The following is an 11579-nucleotide window of genomic DNA, read 5'->3' as shown; positions in this document are numbered from 1 at the left end:
TCATGTATATATATCATTTTTTCTTAGAACCAAGCATTCAACACTTCTTTTAGCGTCATCTTTTTTCATCATAAAATTCCATAATCTTTTAGAATAAATAGTTTATCATTCATTACAGCATTCAGGGCACTGCCGTGACATCTAACATTTTTCAGGTTTAAAATGAGAGTTTTGCCTCTAAAACCTTAACTTTTCCAATTTGCCCTTAAACCTTAAAACGACGACCCAAATCCATCCAAACTTAACATACACCTTAAAATACACTCATAAACATTTCTTAAACGTAAACTTAAGCTCCCAGACTAATTTACCAATTCGTTTTTAAAACTTGAACTTATGTCTCGGTTTTAATCCGAATTGACTCGAAACTTAACCAAACCTTACCAAACTTGAACCGTAACTTAATAACACCTAACCATACCCTATACAACCCAAATCGAACCATTTAGAACCTTTGAACAAGCCTAGAACATTGCTGGAAAATTCTGCACAATTTCGAAAACCCTAGCTTGAACAACCCCTCAATTCCTTCGACAATAGCCCATGGCCGACCCAACCAGACCCTAGCTGACCATCCTAGGACCTAGATCGAAGCCTAGACAAGCTGCTGGACCAAGCCTTTCGAACCTAGCTAGCACAGCCCTCAACCCGTCACCTCTTCATGATGCACTACCCTCCTTGCGTCCAAGGCACTCGGCTACCGCCCTCCTCATTGCACCATCCATCCCTTAGCCTATGTAGGACCATGAATAGCCTCTCTTAGAACCCCTGGACGTGACCCAATAGCAGCCCGAGCCGCACCCTTCTATTTGATCCAAAACCGAAACCCTAGCCACCATGATCCCAATTTTCGTTCAGCATAATTCCCTTCTTGTCCAGCCTTTAACCATGCATCTAGGAGTCCTTAAATCTACTGAAATTTTTCCCTTTTCATATCCCTTTCATGGCAGCACTTTTATGCAACATAAACCTAAATTTAAAAGCATAAAGACCATGGTTTTATCATGTATGTGCCTCAAAAACTAAAATATAAGGAGGGTTTCATATTTTTCATGCAAACGTGATTAAATACACATAATATGGTATGAACGCTGAGTGAAGGAAGATTAAGGTATGTCTTTGTGTGTTTCACGCACGAAAAACAATCCTTGAGTCGAGGGACATTGACGGAGAGACGGGGAGGAAACATGCTGTGTTTTTGTGCCACAAAACTGACGTGAATATGCTGATGTATGTTGTGTGTGTGGCCGAGAGTTTGAGAGAACCAAACCCCAGGAGTGTTGATGTGTTTGGGTGTGATCTTTGTTTGAATAAAAGAGCTTAGAAGCCTTGATTTTTGATATAAATAATTGTGTAGTAAGCTTGACCCAATAACTTAGATACAATAGGCTCATTAGATAATAGGAAAATTATTTCGTTTAGTAAATTTTTCGAAAATATTAATCGAGCCTATAAAAAGTCCTTATTTTCGTCAAAAATCGATTGCCGGTTTAAAATACGACTCGACGCGTAAAAACACCTCAAAAGCACCATTTCCGAAATTCTCATTTAACATATATCATATATTAAATAATTAAAAATATTTATTTTATAAAAATATTTTTCCTTTATGGTCCCCGTCTCCGTTCCTCGATCGCGTCTCGAATAACCTTTAAAAACACATTTTTATGCATTCTAATGTAAAACCCTATTTTAAACATGTACACATGCCTATCACATTCAATAAATACAATTAAAATAATTTAATTTGGCATTTTTAATTTTTCGTAGATCTATATGCAGTTGTGTTACGTTATCGCATTTTGAACCTTACAATTCTTCCATCACTTAAATAAAATTTCGTCTTCGAAATTAAACTTTACCGAATAACTCTGGGTAACGATTCCTCATGTACCTCTCAGTTTCCCAAGTAGCTTCCTCATCCGAATAATTTAGCCACTTGATTTTGACCATTTGTATAACCTTATTTTGGAGTTTTCTTTCTTGCCTATCCAGAATTTGTATAGGTCTTTCCTCGTATGACATATTTGGAGTCATCTGCAGAGGTTCATAATTCGATACATGTGAAGGATTCGACATTTACTTTCGCAACATGGAGATATGGAACACATTATAAACTCCAGCTAGCGTCGGTGGCAACGTCACTCTATAAGCTAATGTCTCAATCTTCTCTAAAATCTTAAATGGTCCTATGAACCTCGGACCGAGTTTGCCTTTCTTTCCAAATCTCATAACACCCTTCATATGTACTACTTTCACAAATACGTGGTCACACATGCAAACTCTAGCTCCCTCCGTCGCTTTGCTTGACCAAGTCCGGACCAAATTCTCCTCTTTCACCAGCCTCGTTCAAATGTATCGGTGATCTACACTTCCTCCTATAAAGTGGCTCGTAAAGACCATACCTATAGACTACTGATAGCTACACTAGAGGTAGCTTCGATTCTCAACTTCTTTGGAAATCAATTACGCAAGCTCGGAGTAGATCCTCCAAAATTTGAATCATCCTTTCGAACTGACTATGGGTTTGAGGGTGAAACGCGGTACTGAACAACAATTTTGTTCCCATCGTTGAATGCAGACTCTTCCAGGAGGATGATGTGAACCTTGGATCTCTGTCAGAAACAATCGATACTGGAATCCCATGCAGTCGGATTATCTCTCAGATGTACAGCTCTGCATACTGTGTCATGGTGAATGTCGTCTTATCAGGTTATCACCATCTTCATCTATTCTTTTCGATGGACTCCAACTACTGACAACTCGTTTCCACGCTCTTTCATCTACAGATTTAATGTATATTCTTATCTTGACCTTCCATAGACTGTAGTTAGATCCATAAAAAATGATTGGTCAAAGTGATGCGTTTGCAAGTGACGCATCAATTAATTAAGTGAACTGTTAAACAAAATAACCAGAATCAGCACTTATTATATCAAGAGGTGGCTCTGATACCACTTATAGGGGATTTTGTTTTACATAAACTGTAAAAAGTTGTCTGTATCAGATTTAAATATTGTCTCAGATGTTATAACACCTAGTGACAACAAGCAGCGGAATAAAATAACCCTCAAATAAATAACTCAGAAATAATTGTGCATAAGCATAAATATTTCTGTGATGCGTCAGGGCAAAATAATCACTACAAAACTAACTTGAGCTTACACAAATCAACACAAGTGATTTTAACGAAAACTAATTTTCTCAACGCATTGAGAAAACAAATTACTTTCTAACCAAAGTAAAATATATTCAAGAAAGCAAAACACGGTGCCGAAAACTAGAGTACTGAAGTTCACGACGTGGAAAAGTGTAAAGGTGCGAAGATACAAAAAGTAAAGTCAAAAGTCTTTTTCCTCATCTTTTTTCTATTATTTATATCCTCCTTCTCTCCTAGGGTTTATCTCCAAAAAAAATCCTACAAAACATGGAAAACAAGAGTTTAATGATAAATAAATTCTTTTTAAATAACGATACCATATCACAAAATTCTTATATAATTATCACATATCTAGAAAATCAAAATCTATATTTAATTATCTTACACAATCATATTAATAAAGAAAATATAATATTATGAAATAAATTTAATCTTGGAAACCAAGAATTATTTTTCCTTTCAAAACTGAAATTCTACAAATAGATTGTTAGAATATTTTATGTTTTGGTGATTAAGCAAGGTTATTGATCCATCGGATAATTAAATAACCTAACCGAACTTAATTCGGGGAAGAAATTTGAATTTTCATAAGAATAATTTTTCTAAGAAGCCTAGCTAATTACAAAAACAAATGGATAAACATAAGAAATGTAAGGCCCGAGAAATTTATCCTATTAATCTGAAATGATTTGGCGCTATTTATTATGATCTATTAGTAATTGAGATGTGTTTATAGACAGAACGGATCAGACCGAGAGAGCCGAAAGAATATTTGACATTATGTGCGAGAAGGAGTCCTCGCGCATATGCGCGAGGTAGGCAGAACATTGCGCGCACATGCGCAGCGTAGAGGCGCGCATATGCGCGAGTGTTGGTGTGCGAAGACAGTGGGTCTCGCGCATATGCGCGATGTCAGGGCGCGCATATGCGCGAGCTGCCGAGAATGATATGTGCGGAGACAGAATGTCTCGCGCATATACGCCGACGCTGGTCGCGCATATGTGCGAGACGTGCAGAACATGCAGTGAGCCACTTGGTCTCCACATGCAATGAGCCACTTGGTCTCCACATGCAATATATATATATATATATAGACGTGCAGAACATGCAATTTAGATTTGTGATTGGGGAAGATCCGGCCGTCCGAATTACAATCCGACTTCAGTATTGTGTTCCTATCGACGCAGGCTACAACTGGACGTAAGTTTTGTTACGTATAGACTCGATTTGAAATTGTGATATTGTCATAACTGAATAGGAAATATATATGGTGTTTCTGATATAGTAGACATCGTATAATTGAAGTCAGATCGAAGAACAGACTGTGTATGTAATTAATATGATTTTCAGAACTGTTATGATAGAGATTGTACGGAATTGAGAGTATGATATATTATTGTTGAGAGTATGAATCATACCGATATTGATTATGAGTTCTGGTAGTATATCTGTTATGTTGAGATTGACGGGGTTATCGAGACTGTATTGTTATGCCGTCGAAACATCCGTAAATTGATATTGATCAGATTCGGTATTGATTGAGACTGTATCGTTGTATCGTTGACATTGACAGATTATATTGTGATTTGAGTATTGATCAGAACAGGTCTTAAATTGAGTTATACATTGATATTGTGCATATTGATATTGTCATTGCCAGATTGGGTATGGACAGATTGGAGTGCGAGACTTCGTCTTCGTCAGATCGAGAAGATAAAGGTATAAAACGAGGTTAACTGAGAGATCGACTTGAGTTAGATTTAACTCGAGTTTCCCTAAACCACATACTTGTATGGCATTGTTGTTTTTATATACCTTTGTGTTTTGAAATGATTATGTTTATTTTGTTGAGTTAGAAAATAGAAAGTAGATAGCTATTAAGTGAGAGTCACTGACAAAGGGGCTAGATTATGACAGAATAGTAACTGGCCATTGCACATTGTCAGAGTAGGATTAACTAGTCTTTGGTAGATACGCCAAGACACTGGACGTTTGGTATATCGATATGCTTCAGATACAGATAGCATCCTTATTACGGATTATTCGATATACACTAGACCAAAGTCCAGAAATAAGAACGTACCGCCACCGCGAACGGTAGTAGAGGTGGGAGACTTGTTACGTTCTTATTCACCGGGATCCCTAGATTAGATGAGAGATAAGTTGAGTCTGAGATGCCGAGTCAAGAACTTGCTTTACAGACTTGTATTGATTTATGTTTCGTAGATTATGATTCATGTTTTATTTATAGTTCGATATCGATTCTCATTGTCAGAATTTGATACATGTAATGATATCTGTTGCATGCTTTATTATACAATTGCATGTATACATTGTTTATACTGGGATTTATTCTCATCGGAGTATCCGGCTGTTGTCTTGTTTGTATGTGTGCATGACAACAGGTGGGACAGGATCAGGGTCGAGAAGAAGATGAGTGATTGAGATTAGCGTGGTGATTCCGGACTTGGATGTGAATAGGTTTCAGCTCTTGACATGTAGTAGTTGAACCTTAGTTAGTAGTTTGAATTCACGTTGTTGTATTAGATTTGTACTTGTATATTGATTTGTATATTAGATCAATTCCATTACGTTCCGCAATTTAAGAAAAAATTTTATGACCCTAATTACTTGACTAGTATATTGATCCTAATAACGATTAAGAAGATGATTAGCGTCCGGGTCCCCACAAGAAAGATACTAATAGCCAAACCGATTCAAAGTTAACTGATGAAGTCCAACTACCAGTCTATCTGTTGATCAGTCAGTCCAAATCCATATGTTCCCTGAAGAATCAGTATAATCAGTTTTTAAGGATCAGAGCCCAGCTGAAGTAGTTGATAAAGCTTTTCGTACAACAGTCGCTGAACCTTAACAGAATGTTAGGATTCGACGCACTACCATAACATGTCGAAAACGACGATGACATTATAACAATGACATCTGTATTTGAAAACATATACATTATTTTGAAAAGATTATAGTTTTAGATTAAGTTATAAATAGATCAGTTGAACAAGCTCTTAAAGATACAAAGTTATACTAACTATCTCTGGATATTGAAAACCCAATAATTTTCTTTGAAGAAGCTTTCCGTGAGACAAACTGAAATATCCAGAACGCACTAATAAATCATTATCTGTTTATTTTGAGGATCATATTTGTGTTTAGAATTTATCTGTGAAATCTGTGTAATTTAGAGTAAGAAGTTTTACTGCTCAAAGAGTTTAGATTGAAGTCTTACTAAGAGTTTTAGTTAGGCAGTATTAAGTTCTACTGAAGTGGGTATTTCAAATTGCTTGTAATTATCAAAGTATATTTGTACAAACCTTTCGTGAGAAAAACTCTCCGAACATCTAGAAACAACCTTGTGCTTATTTATTTTTCAGTCTACCTACTTTACTACTATTTAGCAAACTACAACTGATTTTTCTGATAATCTAGTTTCAATAAGCCTACTTATGCACAGTTCATACTAATTGCCTTACCGAAAACTCAACTGACAAGAACAAAATTTTAGTGTTGATAACTTAACCGAAAAACTATTGGGATAAATTTATTCATCCATTCTAAATTTATTTTCGATCCTAACATAGATGATTAAAATTACAAAAGACAAATATACAAGACCAATATTACAATTTTTCCAAAAACATAACATGAAATTAATTATTACTAAGTTAAGCTTACATTCAATAAAACAGCAAAATATTTTATGACTTTGAAAAATGTGATTAGATGAAAAATATATACAATGAGTTTTATTTAACACTTAATTCTTGGAATATATTATATAAAATATTTGCAGTTATTGTCTCAATAGAACTTTGAGAGAACTGATTAAGCTAAAGGATAACTTAAAAATTATATTTTTAAAATATATTAAATTAAAGAACATGCTATATATGATATAAATTATTTATTAAGATATGCTTCCAAATTATAATTTTGCTTTTAGAAAATTTAGGTCTCATTCCATTAATTTAACATTTTTGAACTTTTAGTCCTTTTTTGTTGCTACCTTGAAGTGGTATAGACATTGATCATTTGGTGTGCTGATATGATATCATATATTGTTAACATATTCAATGTGATGTAGACTAATAGTGAGAAAAAAATCCAATATTTATTTGACTAATTCTAAACTTTGATACTTAAAAAAAAAAAAAATTCTAAACTTTGATGATTTTTATGATCAAAATAAAAATATTTAAAATTAGAGATTTTTTTTTAATAATTTTATGGAGGGACTCATGCTCGATCAAATAGTAAAAAAAATAGACTTTAGACCAAATCCAACACTATTCTACCATTGGATGGGTCCAAGACTTTATCCAAATAATATTATAAAAACAACCAAACCATTTCAATATTATAAAAACAAAAGCAAACCATTTCAACTTGCGTAGTTTTCACCGAACAATTACACAATAACGCATATAAAACCAACAAGAAAAGAAACATTCCACCAATTAATATATGCAAAAGATAGCAGCGGACGTTCTCGATCTTCTATCTGCAAGTATGAAATCCTTTCTTGAATTCTTCACGTGTTGCGGGCAGCGCCAGCCAGGGTCAAGCCCGTCTGCAGAAGACAAAAGATTGCTTTCGGCGCCGGAACATCGCCGAAGCATGACCAGGAAGCTGGATAGGGTGATTGACGGCGGCGGCTATGACGACGACAACCATCATGAGTGGAAGCCTTCCCTAGTATCGATAGCAGAAGATGATATATTTACGGAGGTAAGCAGTGGTCATGATATTGGAGATCCGGTGGCAGAGCAGGGGAGGAACTTAAAGAGGCAGGTTTCGTCATCCTCTCCGCGGAAAGGTTCCGGTTCTTCTTCGAATTCCCCCATCAGGTAACCCTCGCTGCCTCCTTTCTTTTGATTTTTATGGCATAATAAAACATTCTGAAGAAGAACGATGTATAATCGTCTGCATATGATTGCTGATCATATTGTGTGCATTTTACAGGAGAGCTCCTGTTTCAACATTCGTCAGGCCGACTCTGGTGTCCTCCAGGTCATTCATGTTTTGATCCGCGCGTGTTTTTTTTGCTTTTACGTGGGGTCGGACTCCCTCCTCTCCTCTTAATTAAATTGTGGAAATTTAAATTTTGTGCAAAAACTTTTTATTTTCCTAAAGAAGAGGACAATATAATTGTATTTGCCAATGTACGTATATCGTGTTTTCTCAATTATTATTAATTTCATTGATTTTTACGATACTGTATTGATAAGAATATTCATGAGCTACTGTAGGACAAGATGCACCTGACTTGTTCTCCGGTGACGTTAACCCCGGCCAGATTAAGACATAGAACTACATCTTCTGGTGTAGCATAGTAAAACATGTATAAAATGAGTAGGTCTCATGTGAGACCGTCTCACGGATCTTAATCTGTGAGACGAGTCAACCCTACCCATATTTACAATAAAAAGTAATACTCTTAACATAAAAAGTAATACTTTTTCATGGATGACCCAAATAAGAGATACGTCTCACAAATACGACATGTGAGACCGTCTCACACAACTTTTTTTCTTATAAAATTTAGTAATCATAGATTGGTGAAATTCGTCGAGGCTAACACGTCCAAATCCTTAAAACCCTCCTCCATCAACAGTACCTAAAATCCCTTCTTGTTTGGAATGTGTACGTACTCCCTTTTATTTGTTCCTTCCGAAGAACCTAATGAACTTGATAACTGTTGACGCCAAATATATCTCTTCCGCATCAAGGGCGATTATAATAGCTAGCATCGGCATAGATACATTACTCTCTCATTATTTGGAGCCATTTTTTAATTAATTAAAATATGAAAATAAATTGTAAAAAGTTTAAATATCAAATTCTTGGATTCCCTCTTGACAATATTTTTATTTCTTCCAAGTATATTAGAAGTGCTCCCAAATCTTTAAAAATAAATTTAAATATTTTATTCCTAAATAACTAGCTCATTTATGAGGTTTTAAAATTTATCTTCCATTGTCCCATTTATTTTCTTTGCATTTGAAAGTTCATTGCGAGAGACAATTTTATCTTTTAAAATTGGCATATCCCATCATGAATCCAAATTATATGTTACCAAATTTCTTTAATTTACATTTTGATTGGAGAGTTTAAATTTTAGAAAATATTTGAAATGATGGAGTGGTAGCAGGGATGGAGTCAAACTAGGGGACCCGTGATTGAACCCAACCCCCTCAACTCTGCCTCATCCCTAAGTACCCCCCCCCCCCCACCCTACTCATCTTCCTAATTTTCAAATCTCTTATCCTCGACCTTCCATGACACCATCTTTTAATTCCTATATTCCACTTTTAAAAGTTCTTATGTTTTAAAACCAGAGTTTTAAATTTTTATTATATTAAATTGAGATTGTTTAATTTTAATCAATTTTTTTTATCATATGAAAATAAATTAATAATAACTATTTTATACATATATTTCAAATACTGTATGTGTATTATTCTAATACCTAATTATTTTTAAAAATCATTCGCCTTCCCTAATTGAATTTTTTGGCTGTACCCTTGAGTGGTGGATCACACTGCGGTATGAGCGATTTTCCCGTTTTTACCACAACAAAAGAATGAGCAAGTAAAAGTCATGACGATGAAACCCATTTTTTGTTAACACATAATTAAACAACATACATAAATAACGAATACAATAAATTTTAATTTAATTAAAGATAACATTAACGAAAATTTAATGAAAAATAACATTTGATTATCAACAAAAAAAATATATATAATTGAATGCCTTTTTTGTGTTCATTTTAACTAATCATGGATAATTTTAATTCTGCAACCAAACGTGTTCACTCTCTTTGTTTGACCAGAATCTAGATGAAACGGTTGGAGTATTGTTTTCTCGCACCCAAGACGTAGCGGAATTTAAAAATTTTTGTTTCGACGTTCAAAACGTTACTTGAGTATCGTATGATTCTAAACATCCATAGGGTGTTTAGAATTGTTACCTTTAGCTAGCGTATTTAACATTGACTCCAAACTATTTCATTTTTTAATTGAAAATAGTCTTTCTTGTATATCCCTTCGAATGGATCTCCTCCTTTTGATCGTTAAATTAAGTCCATGATCGTAGATTCTATTCATTGTTTGGATCGCACTAGAGATCTATAAAAATTTATGCGTTCCCCGAATTTCAGAAATCAGGGTTTGGCAGCGAAAATGGGGCAGCGGTGGAGGAGGTTCTCTCGCCGAATTTTATTTTAAAAAAAATCTTGAGATGGCCGAGAGGTATTAAGGAGAGGAGAGGTGGATTTTGTTGTGTATTTTTGTATCTTGTTTTTTTTTTGGTTTTATGACAATATTTTACATATTAGTAGTAACTACAACTAATACTATTGTTTAATTAGTAAATTCCAAATTAACTAAATAAATAATTGTGAACTCATTATAACCTCGATCGAGGATCTTATAGCGTCGATGTATCAAGGATAAAAATCTTGTTCATATAATGAAAATTGAACATTACGAAGATCAAAATTTCAACTGATCAATTTTTGGCACCTGCCAAGTTTGTGAACTCCTTCACAAAAACATGCAATTCCACTATCTTTACTCAATTATCAGGTAAGCTAACTTGCACATGTTTCATCCTATGGAATCAAATTATAAACTCATTTATAAGCATTCTATTTGATCTCCATCAAACTACGGTCAGCAAATTTAACTCTTTGAACTTTGACTATCTAAACGGAACACAGAATTTGATACTTGTGCGACCCTCAATGGTTTAAGGACACCGATAGCTGTGAACTCACATCTTTTTGTCATTCATAATAAAATTTATTTTTATTCAGGCTTACCCTAATTAGCCTCATTCTAGTCATCAACTCCTTAATAAAGAATGTCAGAACTCATTTCTGATTGCATCCATCAGATCAAGGTATGAGCGTCTAGTAGCATTGTCCCATTATCCCATAGGTATCACTGATAGTGCCTGCAAGAACCTTAAGTTATGGATAACGTACAGTACGATCCTTTCAAATCATATATTCCGATCAAATATGCAATCATTGGTATATTGAGTGAAATGTCTACTACTTAAATATTACATTTTTTTGTGACCTCATTTTTTTTGTAACGATTATGGGCAATTAGGCTGAACCATCATAAACCTCGGCCGATACCCATGCACCACTACTGGTCATGGGCCGTTAGGATGGTCCAACATGGGCCTCGGCCCATACCCATGCACTGTCACTCATAGTATATCTCACCCCTAGAAAGTGGTTTCTTTTGCCTCTCCCAACACTAGAACACAGGACTTCAAGGCATAAGTACCTAGATTCTTAAAGTGTTGGTACCAGTTGGGCTACTAGCCCAACCTTGCCACCCTATGACACTAAATGGAGTCGGTAAATGGATCAAAGTGCATGCTAGTA

General features: G+C 35.0%; 1 protein-coding gene across 1 annotated transcript; it reads left to right on the top strand.

Moving 5' to 3' along the window:
- Positions 1-7594: 7594 nt before the first annotated feature.
- Positions 7595-8302, top strand: LOC140978764 (uncharacterized). Its single transcript, XM_073443988.1, has 2 exons — positions 7595-8022; positions 8138-8302. The coding sequence occupies exons 1-2, from the start codon at positions 7640-7642 to the stop codon at positions 8199-8201; spliced, it is 447 nt and encodes a 148-aa protein (XP_073300089.1). The 5' UTR covers positions 7595-7639; the 3' UTR covers positions 8202-8302.
- Positions 8303-11579: the final 3277 nt, after the last annotated feature.

Source organism: Primulina huaijiensis, chromosome 6 (genome assembly GCF_012295235.1).
Source record: "Primulina huaijiensis isolate GDHJ02 chromosome 6, ASM1229523v2, whole genome shotgun sequence".
In the NCBI taxonomy this organism is placed as follows: Eukaryota; Viridiplantae; Streptophyta; class Magnoliopsida; order Lamiales; family Gesneriaceae; genus Primulina; species Primulina huaijiensis.
This window is presented reverse-complemented; position numbering and strand designations above follow the sequence as displayed.

Excerpts from the sequence above, each read along its gene's own strand:
- LOC140978764 (XM_073443988.1), top strand. The coding sequence starts at position 7,640 with ATGCAAAAGATAGCAGCGGACGTTCTCGATCTTCTATCTGCAAGTATG. Across the intron at positions 8,023-8,137 it reads TCTTCGAATTCCCCCATCAG|GAGAGCTCCTGTTTCAACAT; the intron begins GTAACCCTCGCT and ends TGCATTTTACAG.